The sequence below is a fragment of the Crocodylus siamensis genome, chromosome 13 (assembly GCF_052110815.1).
Source record: "Crocodylus siamensis isolate JL-2025a chromosome 13, ASM5211081v1, whole genome shotgun sequence".
NCBI lineage: Eukaryota > Metazoa > Chordata > Crocodylia > Crocodylidae > Crocodylus > Crocodylus siamensis.
Genome location: NC_143407.1, coordinates 16194527 through 16212436, shown reverse-complemented (window position 1 = coordinate 16212436; position 17910 = coordinate 16194527). Strand labels below are relative to the sequence as shown.

Here is a 17910-nt window from a genome sequence, read left to right as displayed (position 1 = left end):
TGCAGGGAAACAGAAACTGATGTAAGGAGAGGGAGGGGGAAGGGAGGGGAAGGACTGCTTTCATTATTGACTGTGTAGCTGGCCAGTGACTGTCATCCTATGACCCCGGCTGACTTCCTGCCCTTTGGGCGGGGGGCTGGACTCGATGATCTTCCGAGGTCCCTTCCAGCCCTAATGTCTATGAAGTCTATGAAATCCTTCCCTGAAGTCTCTTCCAATCCCAGTGCTCTGGGGGAGGGATGGACAAACTGCATAAAAAGCGGCATTATTTGAACTGCCCTGCTTTTTGCTCTTGGTGTCAGTTGAGTGAGGGTGCACCTTAACACCCCCCGCCCCCATGTAACGAGTTTTGCCTGTCAGCAGCTAGAGGTGCTGGGCCTCAGAACCCAGACTTCCCCTGCACCTATCTCCTTGGCAGCTGGCAGGCTTCGTGGCTTCAACAGGGGCTAGCATGCCTGCAGTTTTGATCCTGCTATGGCTTAACACATACACGTGGTATGAGTTTTTTGCTTTCAAGACTTTGAGGTACAGTTTCCCAGAAACCCCTTCACATAGCTCCTTGAAACTTGGCATGCTTAATGACCTCAGAAGGGGCTTTTATTTCTGCAAGTTTAATCCAAACCAGACCAGAAATAACAAAGTTATAGGCTGTTTTGGGCTTCTCAATTATAGCCTGTCAACCTATAGCCTAGATCAGCAGCTTCAAATCAAAACACAAGTCAAAATGGAACAGTGCCATTTTGCACAGCCCTAACAGACATCAGCAAGGTAGATATCATTAACGTGAAATAGCAAAGCAGGGCATAGAGGTGGAGCTGCTGTTTCTGGTGTGAGGGAGATGGTAGCAATGACTGCTCTGTTGTGCTCCCACAGGGTACAATGCCTGGCGACGATTCTGTGGGCTTTCAGAACCTCACAACCTGGATGAGCTCTCTCATGTGTTGGGAAACCGAAGTCTGGCAAAGAAGTTCTTAGACCTGTATGGGACACCAGACAACATTGACATCTGGATTGGGGCCCTTGCAGAGCCCTTTGTTCCCAAGGGCAGAGTGGGGCCCCTCCTGGCTTGTATCTTTGGTGTTCAGTTCAGGAACTTGCGAGATGGGGACAGGTAGGCTGACCTGCAAATGGATCTGTTCTTCCATGTGTAGCAAACCCCTGCAGCGTCGGCCACAGTCGCTACAGCCAATGAGGCTATAGTACTTTATACTGAGTATCCTAGGGGTTAGGGTCACAGGCCAATGGGAAAGGATAAAAACAGGTAAATAGGCATTCACAGTATAACAACACAGAGGACAAGTAAACAGGCAGTGGTCAGTACCACTGGGGTACATACATTCAGCACAGTCCCCTGCCCACCTCTGGAGGTGTTCCCAAGAATCAGACTTAAGTCCAGAGTCACTCTGTCTAGCTCTGTAGGTCAGGGATCATGTCTGTGGCTCATCTGTTCTGTCTAGAGGCACCTCTCTCCTTCAGTCCATCCATGCGACATGATCACCCCCACATAGCCAGCCAGGACTCAGAGGTTGCCACCTCTTCCTGTTGCCCCCAAGGTTTTCTGGGATTTGCAGTCCAGCAGCAGGGCTCTGCAGGGTTTTTCATCGCACCATCTTCCCACTTCCAGTTTTAGTCTATGGTCAGTCAACTGGTCTCCACAAGCTTGCTTCCCTTCTGTCCCACACTCATATCACTTTTTCAGTGCACACAATGCATTACGTTACACAATGCATACATTACACATGCAATTTACAGAGAAGACAACCAGAAGCATGTGTTCGATGAGCTGTTTCATTTCCTCCCTAGGAGACCAGCCCACTGCTCCCAGCTCCAGGATGCAGCACCAGAGTTTGTCTCACCTGAAAGGACCTCCTGTGGTGAGGGGCAGCTGAATTAACTCCATGTGGTCAGGCACTTCATACTGCACAGGGGGCCTGTAGTTGTGCCCCCTCCCTGCTAGTCCTTACCCCAGAGGAGGTGTCATTTACCCACTGAGGAGTATGGAGAGACCAATACTTGCTGCCTTGGAGAAAGGCCCTTCCTTGTCCCTTTTGGTATTAGGTAAAGCGGGGAGATCTCAAGTGCTTGTGTAAGGGCCATGCAGAATCTGGAGCTGATCCACGTCTAGAAACATTGCATGCCACCAGCTTGCATGGAGCACAGGAACAACCAGCCTGGATCAAACCATGCTCCATCTACCCCAGTTTCCCATCTCTTACAGTAATCCGTTTCAACTGCTCAGGGAAAGGGGTAAGAATCCCACAGTGAGCATGTGTTGGACAAGCTGTCTTCTACATTCAGTCAATTATCTGCTTTGTAATTGATAGATTGGCATAAACCTTAAGACCTAATATCTAGTATACCCCTAGCTATTTCTGTTATTTATGTGGGTAGCCTCTTTGAATTTTGCTAAATTCTTTGCCTCATAGATAGTCTGTGTCACCGCCTAATTGTGGATGATGTGAAAAGTGTTTCCTTTCATCTGGCTTGAATTTGATTCCTCCCAGTTTCATCAACTCTCTCTTAGTTCTGGTGTTGTGAAACAGGGTTAGCAGGCATTCCAGTGTTTTTTCTTCAGGTAGTTTATTCCTGCATGCACTTTTTCGAGAAAGGAAGCAAGAGTGATTGAAGGCATGGTGAAACTCCTTATAAGGAGAGAGGAAAAAAAGTAACTGGAAAATGGGAGGAGACAGAGGAGGGACCATGAAACTCTTTTATTATGTGATACCTTTTGAGACAGTGTGGCCAGTGCTGTATCAGCACTATTGGAAACTGCATCCTGCTAACCTCATGTGAAGAAAACAGTCTATCACAGGAACTTCTATGTGGAAAAAAGTATTGCAGTGCCTACATACTTCAGCAGAATCCTGTTAGTGTATTTACTAACCAGAACTTTTTAAATAGAGAAGGTATTCTTCAGTTACTTCAAGCTTATATTGCCATGATTAGAACCTATTCTTATGTGAAAGAGATTGTGAAGCAAAAAATTAGATCCCAGTATATTAGTCTTTGAAAACAGACTCTGAAGAAAAGCAAGGCACACCATCACATCTCTTTGAAGGTGGTGATGTTTGAATGGATGGAGACCAGTCTGTATCGAGCAGTCTGTAGCAGACCAACATGAAAAATGTAAACCTGTCTATTTGAGTGTTTCATTTATTGCCACCTTAGCAGCTCTTAAAGTTGTGGCAGTTTTTGTTTACGAGTTGAATTAAAGTCAGGTGTCACTTCCCCACAATAAATGTCCATTAGGCCATTTATACATTCACAAGTTGGTGATCTTTCCCCTTTTGTACCACAGTCTAGTTGTTAGAGCAGGGTGTGGGAGACCCACAGTTCAGTTTAGGAGGAGAGCCTAGAACTCAGTGCAATTCCTTCTGCTGCCTATGGGGATTCTGGACCACCTGCTCCATCCTCAGGAGAGTTCCCTCACAAGCTATACACTATTCTGGAATTGGGTGCTCTCATTTCATCTTTGTGATGCTGTTTCATCTTTGTGATTGGGGTTGTGTTCCTTCTAATGCCATGGATCTTGCATTCTTGGCTGTATGGTTGCTCATCTGCAAACAGAAGCATGCAGGGTGCTTCCACCTAGGCCAGCAGTTCAAACACTCACTGGGAAATGGGAGATGTGAGTATGATCCCCCTGTAGCTGAGGAATGTCTAAAAGCTAGGTCTTCCACTTCCTGTGTGAGTATTCTAACTACCATGTTAGTAGGCAGAAAGGTGGGTGGCAGCATCACCGCCATTGTTCAAGAGTGAGTGTGTGTAGCTGGTAGGTGCTTCTCCTGGGTTATCTTGGGAATGGATCCCAAGCCCCCCAAGTTATATACCTAAGTTCCAAGAATGAGTCAGCCTTCAGGCAACCCTTTCCACACCTCTTAGCTAGGCCACATGGCTTCTGTAGGCAGGTACGTGCTGAGCATCTCTACTTCCTTGGTTGCTCCTGGAATGTGCCTAATTCTCCTCATTTTATGTGTAGGAGATTTAGCCCTGTTAAATTGGATCACCCTTCCAGAGTGACAGTGCCTACATTTTTGATGGTGTGCTACCTAAACAGTTTGCAAGTTCTATTTGTAACTGACCCTTAGTCTGACCTCCTGCATGGCACTGGCCAAAAGTGTCACTCCATGATTCCTGAGTGGTCTGAAATATTTAAATATGAATTGACTGTGGACATGGAAATCTAGACTTAACTTCTGTTTGCCATATTTGCTGATGGCAACTAATCCTTAATTCTGCTTTATGCTCAAAATGGCAATATGGAAGCACCTTTATGCACCCCAGAAGCTTTAGTCATTTTATTTGTGGCTGTGTTGGACATGTAACATGTAACAGGGACAGTTGCTATTCAGTCCTCAGCTTTGCAATCACTAGCATGTTTTGTTTTTCACAGTGCACTTGAGCTGCACCCTAGGATTCTGTGATAACTTTACAAGGGGTTTGCTTTATTACAGGATACTTATTAGTATAAAGAAATAAATTGTTTAAATAATGATGGAATTGTAGCCTCATTGCAGCAATGGGGGCAGGGTTTCACTTGTGGCTTTGTTGGACCTACATTTCGCTCTTCCATTTACGTTTTTCACAGCAAAGCCATCTTTTCATTCCTGTGGAGAAACTAAAGCCATGATCCCCCAGGCTGAGTTCAACCCCAAGGAAGAGAAGCACAGATTCTTACTCTGTTATTCTTGCTGCCTCTTTGCAGGTTCTGGTGGGAGAACCCGGGAGTTTTTACTCTGCAGCAGCGTCGTGCCCTGAGCATCGTCTCATTGTCACGGGTGATTTGTGACAACACCCGCCTCAGAATGGTCCCCAGGGATGTGCTCAAGGTCAATAGCTATCCCTGGGACTTTGTGAACTGTAGCAAGATTGACAGTCTTGACTTGTCATCCTGGAAAGAAGAGAGTCACAGTGCACTAGAAGGTAGAGTGGATCCTCTCATCTCTCTGGTCTTCTGCCTACACATTTCCCCAACACAGAGCCTTAAAATAGACATTACCAAATGAAATGGATCAGCTGTCATGGAATATGTGCTGGCACAGCTGATCCACGTCACTGGGTGAAATGTCACCTATTGTCCCACAAATAGATCTTATGAAACAACAGGCAATGTGTTCCCTGCTTACAAAGACATGCCTTGGAAATCGACCTAGGACTAAATTTAGTCCTGGGTCAGAGCAGCCTGCTACGCGCGTCTGTGGCCATCAGAGGGTGGCGGGGGGAGCGGAGAAATGGGAGCGGGGGAAGCTTCTGCCTCTGGCCACATGGCTGCAAGCCTTTGGGATTAACAAACTGAAGCCAGGAGAGGTGGCTAGCCAGGAGCCCTGGGGCTGTCTCAGGCTGGCCCCTTAGTGGCTGGGCAGACCCAGCAGGGAGGCCTCCTGAGTTACTGTGCAGTAACGTGCATTACTGCACAGTAACTAATTGGGCATAACTTTGATACCTGCATTATGCAGGTATCAAATTTACACTGAAGTTGGTGTAAGTCTCCATATTTACTGTTTAGCATGGGCATGTACATGTAGATGTATGTTCTTATTGTGCAGTAATTTCAGTTATTGGGCATGACTACATGTGTGCATTTACTGTGCAGTATGTGGGAAACCCTGGCTTTCTCTGTTTACAGAAATGCAGCCTACAGGTCACACTGGAGCAAACTGGACACTCCAGTGTGGCCCCAGGGTTGGGGGCTGCTAATCAGTTGATTGGCAGTCCCAGCCCTAGGATCATGCTGAAGTGTTTATGGGCATTTGGGAATCCCAGACAGGAATCCAGGCAGGCACTTCCACGATGGCTGAAGAGCAAGGGAGCTCTGGTCTAACTGCACTGTCCCACCATAAACCTACTTAAAGCCCACCACGATAAAGTAGAAAAACATTGGTACAACCTATGTCATGGCCTCAAGTTTGGGGCATTTGTGTTACAATAAGGGGTATGTTTCTTTTTACGGTGGCACAAAGGTGATATCCATTTCCACACCAAGAGAAATATGAGTGATAGGACCCCTGTGGAAACTCTTCCTCCTGGTACTTCTTGGCCTTCTCAGCCCAGATCTACTCTAGTGTTCCCCTTCCAGCCCCACTCTTTCCCCTGTCCCTGACCTTGACCTTTCTCCTTCAGCTCATTTCCCACTCATAGGCATATCTACATGTACGTTTGCTCCTTCCTGCTGAACTCCCTCCCAGTGGGCACATTTATATTTTGGAGGAGTGCCTTGTCCATATTGGTTTAATTTACTTCAGATAATTAGGATTCAAGCCCTTGTAGGCTAGCCTAGTCCCACAGCAGTTGCACACCGAGCATTGTATTCAAAATGTCCATTACAACCAAAGTTCTTTCTCATTAGTTCTCTGGTTTTCCCTTCTCTGATGCATTTGCTGTACTAAAGCTTGTCTCCTGAAGCTTCTCTGGCCCTCCACCATGCTTTGCAGTCCCTCAGCACTGTTCTCCAGAAGGCCTTCTGCTGGAAGCTGTTCAGAGCACCCTTGCTACAGGAGCTCTAACCTCTTCAGTGAACAGACTGCACCTGCTCAACCTGCTCACAGTTATAATCCAAGTCAGGCACACTGAAGCTCAAGGAACTCTTCTGCTTATGCCTTTGCAAGTTAAACTGCGCCCTGGAGCTCTAAGGTTTCACTATGTGTGGAGCATATTCTGAGAGCACCATATAGATCCCTGTACTTAAACATTGTGTGAGACAGATTCCTATAGCACAGAATGGAAGGAGATGGTGTCCCTCAAAGGCTGCCTCCCAGGGATCAGCATAGGCTTGTTTCCAGTAGCCTCTGTATAGTGTTACAGTTTCCCATCTAGTAGGGTTTAGAATGCTTCCCTTGGGAGCTGTTCTACAGATTCCTGCACTTCACCCATATGAAGATTGTTGCCAGCACAAGGTGCCCGAGGGAGGCAACAATTGGGTTTGTTGCCTGGTGTGCGTTGCCCCAAATAAACACACTGGGGGGAGAAGTAGACAGCGTTTATTTGAGCTCAAGTAAAAGGTGCAGGGAGACTGTATTGTCTCAAATCCTGCGCGCCTAGCCCTGCAACAGTGTATATTTATACCTTGGTCATTTTCTTGGTAGTTTTCCACCAGCTGGCCCCCCCCCTCCCCTTTCCCTTCTCCCTTCTTTCTCTGAGCAGTGCTCTTGCATTCCACAGATAACAACAGTTTTTAGGGAGTTTTAGCTTGCTTGCTACTCATCCTGTTTTCCAGTATTACAGGAGATTAGAAAAGTCACAGAAAGGGTTACAAAGGTTGGGGAAGGGGGCGGGGGCTGGCTCGCCTGGGCCTAGAGCAGAGGGGCTTCATTGACACTCGTGGTCTTCCATCCCTCTGAGTTACCTAGGGTTATCCCAGTGACACCAACAAGATCTTGCTGGTGGTCCATCGCTCATTAAATGTTCAGCTGGTGGGAAAACAGCTCCTAGTTCACAGAAAATATATATATATATTTTTAATTTGCCTTCATTCTGACTTTGGCCAAAGCAAAAAAGCTCAACATTTCCTGAAAACTATAATTGTCAACGAAATTCCCTTTTGCAAACATATTTTTTAATCAAACAAAATGTGTTCACTAGTTCCTTCAGCTGCATGGGATGGAAATTTGTTCCCAAACCTTGACATTTCTCATGAAAGAGAACTGTTGGTCTCCATCAGCCCTAGTGGCCAATCATATGCTTCTAGTGCAATTCAACTGTCATGGGAGGTCCTAGGTACAGAGGGAAAGCTGATCTCACAGGATCATGCTTTGAAAAATCAGGATAAATGTTTTGTACTGGGGTCTGAGTTCAGTGGGGGGGGCTAGATGCCACAGTGGCAGGACAGCAGGAGAGCAGTTGTGTTTGTCCTAAGCAGAATGTATTTGGCTTAAACTTTGCCTGATTTTAACCAGCACCACTACTGCTACCCTCTTCTTAGGGACGGAGGCCAGTAGGGACCATATAATTATCTAGACTGCCTCTCAGTTACATTACAGGGTGTTATTGGAAAGCAACTGAATCTGAATTGAGTGAAATAGCTTCTATAGTGAGAGTGGGTGGGGGCAAGACTTTACACACCAACTGCTGAAGTTAAAGGGGACCAGAGAATTTGCAGCCAGAAATATTAAAAGAATTGTCTAGGGGGCTCTCCAAGCTGCAGATATGTATTTTTAACAGGTCTTGGTACCATAGGAAATCTCAGAGCTAACTCTGTGCAGAATTTTAAAAGGGTAAATTGGGCAACCCAGATAACCAGGAATAGTGAGCACTAAAAACAAAATCAATAAAGGAGAGAAGACCAGTGGGAAACTGGGATTGCTCCCTGGGCACAAGATTTCTCATATATTAACACCTCTCATTTCACCCCACAGATGAGAAGTTCCGTGGTTCTTTCTGATGTAAATGAAGGTTGTCCTGGAGGGCTGACAATAGGACGTTGCCAGGAAGGACTACTATCCATGTTCTCTCAAACTAACTGCTTGTGTTTTCACAGCTAGTGATGCACAGCTGCTGTCAGATTTGTCTGCTTTTGTTTTGGCTTTGAGGGCATCCATTTACAAGTACTGTATTATCTTGAAGGTAGGCATTGTTATGAGAAACATAATTTGCTAATATTACTGGGTATGAAAATCCAGACTCAAACAAATCACAGAAGTGAAGATTTTAGAAATCAGTGATTTTAGGCTGCCTACTGGCACTAGTTCTTAATACCTGAATGTTAAAATGATGGATTCTCTTCCCATATTTGCTACAAAGGTGAATCAGAAAATTGTATATTTGTAGTATCTTAACTCAATAAATCCTAATTTATGTACACACTATAGTAAGGCACCAGCAATTCCCATTTCTCAATATTGTTGTGTAGTAAATGAAACAATGGAACAAATACAGGTTTTGCAGCACATTAATTTAATACCATATTAAAAACAGTGTTAGGGCCTTGTTGCACAGTAATTCTGTACAACTCCTGGAGCTCCCAACTTCTGGATGGTCTTATGTCAATACCTTAATATGGCTTAAAGCACTCATGATGTGGCTCAAAGATATGCCACTCCAGGGTAGGGTTATCTCTGATGCACAGAACCCAGCTTCTGTTCCATTAATGTGTGGCAACTCCCCACAGATGTGCTGCTCAAGTTAAACTCCTCCAAAATACCAGGATACAGTGTCCTCTCTCTCCCCACTAGGGCTGCGTGAGGCTTCAGATCGTACTTCGGCATCTGAAACAGTATGCCCAGATCGAAGTGTAGGCTCAGTTAAGCTGTCCAAAGCAGTTCAGAGCTTCTGAAGCACTTCAGAAATGCTTCCGATGCTTTGGAAGCTGAAACTGAAAGTGAGAAGAGGGAGGGGGAGTGGGGGAGGAAGGGATCATAGGGGGAAGACTGACATGTAGGTGACCAGTGAGAAGGATTTATCTCTGGCTGCCTTTCCAACGACAGCATCTGGGGGGCGGGACCTAGAAACAACATAAAAGCCTCTGTTTGCAGGGATGCTGTGCTTTTTCCTAGCTTGTTCCCTCTCAGGAACTGCATGAGAAAGGAACCCTCAGACTCAAGCATTTCAGCTTGCTTGCTTTACTCAGTAGTTGAACTTTTTCGTGTTAGAAAGGATTAGGTAGGATTTAGCTTAGCTTAGCTATTCAATTACTATTACTATTACTATTCAATTAATTTCTTTGAATTTATATTTGCTCTTTTTTCTTTTTTGGAAACTTTGAAAAACGAAAGCTGTCTTTTCCCTGCCAGTGTGATCCATCACTGTGTAGGGAGGCGCACCGATTGCACTCACACAGACACACAATATAAAGAAAAATCAGATATTCCTAGGAGAAGAAAGATAGGCAGCACACAATTTTTACATAACTATTAACACTGAAGCAAGCAATCAAAGAAAGGCCAGTGCATGCACGCAACAGCGGGAATAAAACACACACTACAAAAAGACTGACACACACATAGAGTCCTTTTGCAGAACAGGAAAGATCAATATGAAGCATGTTAGAAAAACAGGTGCCAGGTCTTCTGGCAGCGGAGGGAGAGGGGGTAGGGGTAGAGTTAGAGCTGCAAGCTCCCCACCCCCAACACAGGTGCATTCTCTTCCCAAGCAGCCATGACATCAGTGCTGCCAGTGGAAGCCAGGAGGTGGAAGCAGTGTCTGCACCTGATGTCCCTGCACGTGCACCACCTCCGCTCAGCGCAGAAGTAGGCACCAGCAGTGGAATCACTGTCTGATCCACCCCAATTTCATCTCAGCATGAGCCTCCCACTGCCAGAGGAGGAGCTGGAGCTGGAACCAGGGATGCTGAGAGCACTGGCTCAAGCAAGTCTGGGGACTGAGGGGGAATGTGAGTTTGTGCTCCACACCCCTCAAATTCCCCCTAGACCCAGGTCTCCTCCAGAAAGCAGCACCTTGGAGGAGGCTGAGGTTGTGGAGGCAAGTGGCTCAGCTGAGGCAACTCCTCCTACTGTTGAGCCTCAGCCTGCTGAGAAGTGGGATAAGGCAGGATCCTCAGCCTCAACACAGAAGTGGGGGAGTAGTATAGTGTGGGAGTATTCTGAGCTGGCAAATGATCCCAGGTTTGCCATCTGCCAGCACTGCCAAGGAAGAAAAAGAAGTGAGCCACTATTCCGCCATGGCGATGCTGCCGCATCTGAGGAGGCAGCACCCCCTTCCCCTTCCTGCTCAGCCTGGCACCAGTGTGATTTTGCTGAAAGGGAAATTCCCCACTCACACCAAAGCCCCCTTCCCCCCAAAGCAGAGGCAGGCTACCCTGGACCAGTGGGGGAAAGGTGGACAGAAAGGGAGCGCATTCCCAAGGCAAGCAAGATCACCCAGAGCATTGGGGAGATGTTTGGTCTGGATAGCCAGCCCTTCTCCCTAATTGAGCAGCTAGGGTTCAGGCAGTTTGTAGCACTTCTGGATCCATTTTACAAAGGGCCCACACACCACCTTGAGCAGGATGATGGTGTCCTCCCTTTCTGAGGCATTCAGGGAGTACTTGAGGGAGGAGCTGTACAAGGCAGAGCCGTAGGTAGCCTTGCACTTCACCTCCAACATCTGGAGCAGCCAGGGTGGTGATCACGCCTACCTCTACCTCAAAGAGCACTGGTGCTATCAGTCAGGTCGTCGGTGGGGTCTCCTGCAAGCCAAGGTGCTGGATGAGTCCCACACAGCAAGGGAGATCATGGGGGCCATGAACTGTATGGTGCAGGGGTGGCTCATTGGGCAGGCTAAGCTCACCCATGGTCACTGACAACAGGGCCAATATGGTGAAGGCTGTCCATGATACCAACTTTGTTGGCATCCGCTGTGTGGCACACAGGCTGCACCTAATAGTGAAGGATGCCGTGGAGGGGGACAGGGCTGCCAGTGACAGTGCTGCCACCACTACTGCTACAAGCCAGTTGATGCTGTGGTGGAAGTAGCTCACCACCTTCCTGCATTTCAAAATCAAGCGGGGCAAGATGCTGCAGGAGAAACAAGCAAAGCTGAGCATCCCACAGCACAAAATCATGCCGGATGTGGAGACTCAGTGGAACGCCACATACCTGATGCTCAACAGGTTGGTAGAACACCAGAAGGCCATCGATGAAATGGCCTTGCTTGGGGAGATTGGGATCAGCAGCCCCCTGAACAGAGCTGAGTGGGGCTCCATCTCCTGGATCTTGGTAGTCCTCAAGCCCTTCCTCGAGGCCACCGAGACCCTTAGCGCTGGCGATGCCCTCCTCAGCCAGGTGATCCCCCTAGTGAGGGGACCGGAGAACCAAATGGAGACATGACAGGTATGGGCAGCTAGGTGGGCAGCCACTGCTGGACTCCGTTCAACTTTGTGTACCAAGCCCTAGGGGGCAGAAGAGAGCAAGGCCAGTCCCCAGCCCTGGCTGAAATCCAGCAAGCTCTGAGCTGCAGTTCCACAGCTCCCGCAGTGCCCTGCTCCATGCATCCCATCCACATGCAGCATGGCAAGATGTGGAGGTGGGTGCTGCCAGGGATGCCACTGTTTAGGGACAGGAAGGTGGATTGGGCTGCAGGTATCGGTCTCTGCTACTGCCTGTGTGGATGCAGAAATGGGCTGTGAGCAGACTTTGCTCCCAGCTGTGGAATGAAGCCATCTTGGGGTGAGCTGGCAAAGCTGGAGAGGGTTGACCAGCCCTGCTGCCTCTGCAGTGATCCCTCCTCCTCCCTCTCCCCCACTCTGCACTGGAGCAGGCATAGCCACCTGCCAGCAAACTACAGATCAGCTCCGGATCTGGACCACGGGGACAGCTGCCCCCAAGGGGAGCTGGCAGCAGCTCAACCATCCTTCCAGGACCAATGAAGCTGGTGCCAAGCCTCAGTCCAAAGGAAACTGACCTGAGTAGCGAGGCGTTATCAGCGCTTAAACTGATAAGAGCAGAAACTTGTTTTTTGTTGGTTTTTTAAAATTTTTTTTTCTGTATTCCAGGTAAACTTAGCCAAAACAAATTCCAGATCCAGGAGTCAGTCCAGAACCATAAGTGGCCATCTGGGGGGGTTCAGATTTTTTCCAAAAACTTTGGCAGGCATCCTGTTTGCAGGCCATGCCCAGAGGCTTGGGGTTTGGATGCCCATGAGTTTCGCTTGCCCTCAGCTGTAAGCCAGGGAGAAGTCTCCCATTTCCATAAAGTGGACTTAGCTGCTGAAGTAGGAAGGGTTTGGCTTTAAGTGGGAGCTTTACAATACATTACCTTAGCAGGTACTATCCCTGTGCCAGAAGAGTGGTCTTCCCTGGGAATAACTAGGAAGACCACCTCCACGGTCAGTTTCCCTTGCCAGGGAAGCATAGACTATATATAGAGAGATATGTGTAACTTTAAGCTTTTTTTTTTTTTAAAATCTATCTACACTCCTAGTATCACCCCACCATACTTTCACCTGTTACAAAAACCGCACCTGCACACCCGTACAAAGGCCCACTGGCCACCCAAACCCATTGCAATATCCGCATTGTGCACAAAACAAACAAGCAAATCCTGTTCCCTCAGACCAGGCAACACTTCCCTTCCATCCCCACCCCACTTGCGGGGTCATATATTCAGTTCAAGTGTCCTCTCTGTTGTTGTCTTTCCAGCTCCCGCTGGAGGTCCCACTGCTGCTGTCACTGTAGCTATCCTTGGTTCTTCTTGTCCTTTCCGCTTCTTTGCTGTCACTGCTCCCCTCTCTGCTTGGGGGATGTTGGCTGATCCTGTGCCACATGTCTCTGTGCCAGGTGGCTTTGGCTGTGTCCTCTCCATCCTCCACTACCGATTTCTGGTAGTAGGTCTGGAGTTTGCTCATAGCCATTTTCACACAGCCTACTACCTCTATGTCTGTGTGCCTGTATGCCAGGAGGTTTCTGGCCTTCTACAGGGCACTCCAGATGCAGGATGCAACTGATAGAAATGGGGCGACAGGCTTCCCTTGTGTTTGTTGAGGTGCTGGCACAGCACCGCTTCTCTGGTTAGATGGCTGATGCCAGTCACCACTTTGCAGAGCTGCTTCACCTTTTTTATATTTCTTTGGTGCAGGTGCAGATGCAGGGCCAGAGGAGTTGGTTGATTGTCTCAGTGACTTGACGGCAGTTGGAGAAGGGCCACAGGCAGCTGGGCTTTCCCAGCTACCCCTCTCTCTAAAGACATCACTGATAGAGCTTCATTGGCTATAAGTCAGTTCATTCAGGTCCTTGTGATTTTTGTGCAGGTCTTTGTGAGGCTCATGGACCTGCTCCTGGGTAACACAAGCCAGGCTGTGTGGGAGCACATTGACCACAAGCTCCTGGATATTCCTGTGATTTCTCATGGTCACTAGGCCTGTGCTTTGCAGGTTGTACTGAATATATGGCACTGGTTCAGGGTCTCATAGAACCAAGGTGAGCCCATGATCCACGGGCTACACTTGGTTGGGGTATATATCCTCCAGTGTCTCAGGATGTGCCCTGCAAAATATCTTATGAGGCAAGAGGTTTTGAATTCTGCATGGGTCACCAGCTTGTAGATGAGGCTCATATACTTGGTCCACAGGAACAGGAGGATGTCTGGAATGCCTCTGTCCCTGGCTCTCTTGTCCTAGTGCAAGGTCTTCTGGGTGACCTTTTCCCATTTGGAGCCCTGGAAGAAAATGCACATCCCCCCTTCCATGCGTGTCACCCACAGGATCCAGGGGGTTAAGACCAGTGCAATGTAAATATGCACTGGTAACAACACCACCTTCACAAGTGCAATGCCTCCCCCCGCCCTGGTCATGGAGAGGGAGCACATGATCCACAGCCTGTTTCTGCTTCACCTTTGCCTCTGCCTTCTCCCATGCTGTCCTGCTGCTCAGCTCAGAGTTGAAATCTATCCCAAGGATCCTGACCTGCCTCATGGGGAAGAGAGACACTCCCAGAGACTCCAGGTCCCTGAGCTTGCCCACGGAAAGACAAGTCTCAAAGCTAAGGAGGAGGTGTAACCCAATGGAAGGGAGGACCATACTTCCAGTGCTCAGGATTGTAGGGAGCTGTTAGGAAAGCCAAGGCAGAGATAAAACTGGGACTAGCAACTCGGATCAAGGATAACAAGAAATCCTTTTTTAAATACATAGGGGGTAAAAAGAAGGTTACGGGTAATGTGGGGCCTCTGCAGAACATGCTAGGAAATCTGGTCTCACTGGATGACAAAGCTAACCTATTTAACAATTTGTTTGCCTGCATTTTTCTGAGCAGGGACCAGGTCATCCCTCCACCGGGACCCGTGGTGGTCCCGGGGGAGGCACAGCCAGGCCCAGGGTCAATGAGGACCTGGTCAGGGAGCTTCTGGTCGGACTGGTTGTGTTCAAATCAGCAGGTCCTGATGAGCTCTGCCTCAAAGTGTTGCGGGAATTAACAAAGGTCATGGTAAAACCCCTGGCACAGATTTACGAGCACTTGTGGTGCTCTGGTGAGGTGCCAGAGGACTGGAAAGGGCCAGTGTAGTTCCCATTTTCAAAAAAGGGAGGCAAGGTGGACCCAGGAAATTATAGGTCTGTTAGTCTTACCTCAGTCCTTGGGAAGCCCTTCGACAAAATTATCCAGGTGCACATCTGCGAGGTCCAAGCAGGGGAGTGTATGCTTAGGGGCAACCAACATGGGTTCATTAGAGGCAGTTCCTGTCAGACCAACCTGGTGGCCTTCTATGACCAGATCACAAAATACTTGGATGCAGGTGTTGCAGTGGATGTAGTCTTTCTGAACTTTAGGAAGGCCTTCGACACTGTCTCTTTACCCCGTTGTCATTAAAAAAATTAGGAGATTGTAGTGTTGATGCCTACACAGTCAGATGGGTTGCCAATTGGCTGGAGGGCTGCACCCAGACAGTGGTGGTGGATGAGTCATTTTTAACCTGGAGGGATGTGGGTAGAGGGGTCCTCAGGTCTGCACTGTTCAACATCTTCAGCAGCAACTTGGATGAGGTGGGGGTGAAAAGCACCTTGTTCAAATTCACAGATGACACTAAGTTATGAGAAGAAGTGGGCACACTAGAAGGGAGAGACAGGCTGCAATTGGATCTGAACAGGTTACAGGGGTAGGGGGATGAGAAGAATATGGGATTCAATAGTGACAAGTACAAGGTACTGCACCTAGGCTGGGGAACTCCCTTCCCTCATCAGCACAGAGGCAGGAAAGGATTAACATGGGCTGCCAGTGCGGGGACGCAGTCAGGAAGGCTAACCGCATCCTGTCATGCGTCCACCAATGCATCATGGACAGGTCCAAGGAAGTGAGCCTCCCCCTCTGTATCACATTGGTCAGGCCGCAGTTGCAGTACTGCATCCAGTTCTGGGCACTGCATTCCAGGAGGGATGTGGACAGCATCGAGAGGGTCCATAGGGCTACTCACATGATCAGGGGATAGCAGAGTAGGTCCTACAAGAAGAAGCTACAGGACCTAAACCTGTTCAGCATCCACAAGAGAAGGCTGAGAGGGGATCTAGTGGCAGTCTATAAATTGGCCAAGGGAGACCAGCAGGCAACGGGAGAGTCCCTGTTCTCCTGAGCACTACTGGGGGTAACAAGCAATAATGGCAATAAGTTGACAGCGAGTAGATTCAGGCTAGATATCAGGAAGCGCTACTTCACAGTCAGGGTGTCTAGGATCTGGAACGAACTTCCAAGGGAAGTGGTAATCACTCCTATCCTGGGGGTCTTCAAAAGGAGGCTAGATAGACACCTTGCTGGGGTTGTTTGACCCCAACATTCTTTCCTGCCATGGCAGGGGGTCAGACTCAATGATCTGCTCAGGTCCCTTCCAACCCTACCAACTATGAAACTATGAAGTTCTCTTGCTCATGTTGAGCTTGGCACCCGCTGCCACCTCATATACCTGTGTGTGCACCATGGTTCTCTCTGCTGACCCCCTGTTTCAGCACAGGATGTTCAAATTGTCCATGTAAGCCAGCACCTTATTGCTGCATGGGATGTGGAATCTGCGGATCCCTGGGTCCTGCCTCAGGTGCTGGGCCAGGGGCTTGATGGTGCAGATGGACAGGATCAGGGAGAGTGGGAAGCCCTGCCAGACCCAGCCCCCTCCGCCAAGACTACCATGGTCTAGGTGCTCAGGAAACCATTGATCTGCACTTCGCTGCTTACTTCCATGTAGAGGGTCCTGATCCATTTGAGAAAGGTCAAGGGGACTTCCATCTCCTCCAGCATCTGAAACAGTAACAGATGAGACACTCTGTCATAGGCCTCCTACAGGTCCAGATTTAGGACAGGGATGCTCTACCTTCTCTCCCTTTCTGGCTGCAGTGCATCTCTCAGTTACACAAGGGCTCAGTGGATCTCTTGCCCCAGCACCAGGCACAACTGGTCCTCGTGAATGACTACCCCTAGGACAGATTTAAATATCTCAGCCAAAACTTTGGCCAGCAGGTTTTAGTCAAACTTTAGGAGACTGATTGGCCTCCAGTTCTTCAACTCCTTCCTCGGTCCCTTCTTGTACAGGAAGCAAGCATAGACTATGCTTAATTTGTAACATCAAAAAGCTAAAAAGCAACACCTGAAAAGGGCAGGAAGGAAAGAGGGCCCCTTGCAACCAGGGGCCAGCTGGCTCAGGCAAGCTCCACGGGGTCCTGGGGACCGCCAACTAGGTTCACCAGCTTCCCTCCAAAATGGAAAATGATGTGACATGAGTTACATCATCTGCTACAACCACAGGCACTGCTGCTGCTCACAAGCGACAGGAGGAGACCAGAAACCCCTCTAGTGCCATGCCTTCACTGGCACCGGAACATCATCCTTATCCTTACCAGCAGCAGAGTCCTGGCATTGCCAGCCAGCCAGACAGGAGCCCCGGGGTGCAGCTCCAGAGCCTTCCAAAGAGGAAATCAGGCAGGTAATGGCTGACTGCTGCCTTAGGCCAGCTTGCAAAGGACTTTTCCATGATCCTGACTTCTTCCGCCGCTGCAGGAGTGATGACGGCAACCAATGAAGGCTGTACCCTGCCTTGAGCCATGCATCATGCAGAGAGCTAGTCACTAAAATGCGAGGGCTGGTTCCACGCTGCTGCTTTTAGCATCATGCAAGGAAAGCAAGTAAGAAAAATCACACATATTCCCCTGCTCCTACCCTCTTTTGCTGCAGCAACAGTGGCAACAGTCAAAGAACGCTCTACCCTGCCCTGTTTCATGCAACATGCAGAGAGCTGGAGTCGGCTAAGCCCGGCCCGGCCCGGCCCCACCCACCCACCCCCGCTGCTGCTGCTGCTGCTGCTGCTGCTGCTGCTGCTGCTTTTGGCACCGCGCGAGGAAGGCAGGCGGGGGAAAGCACGCACGCAGTCCCCCACTACCACAAATTATGCAGTCGAGTTTCCCGCATTTGGGGAAATCGCAGGGGTCAGCATGCCCAGAGTGCAAGGGGCAGGCCTCGTCCTGGGGAGCTCTTTTTTTTTTTTTTTTTTATTATCAAACACATTCTACAAA

The 17910-nt window shown here is 48.7% G+C and overlaps 1 protein-coding gene and 1 non-coding gene across 2 annotated transcripts in view; one reads left to right on the top strand and one right to left on the bottom strand.

Annotated features, from left to right (window-relative positions):
• Positions 1-8647, top strand: part of LOC149854008 (myeloperoxidase-like) — a 57719-nt gene extending 49072 nt beyond the window's left edge. Inside the window, exons 11-13 of the mRNA XM_090026350.1 lie at positions 874-1111; positions 4706-4923; positions 8352-8647. Coding sequence (XP_089882476.1) covers positions 874-1111; positions 4706-4923; positions 8352-8377 — 482 coding nt within the window. The 3' untranslated portion in view covers positions 8378-8647. The remainder of the gene's footprint in view (positions 1-873; positions 1112-4705; positions 4924-8351) is intronic.
• Positions 8648-17745: 9098 nt separating this feature from the next.
• On the bottom strand, positions 17746-17910 carry LOC149854007 (U1 spliceosomal RNA). Its single transcript, XR_016439060.1, has one exon. It is a non-coding gene; the product is annotated as a U1 spliceosomal RNA (small nuclear RNA).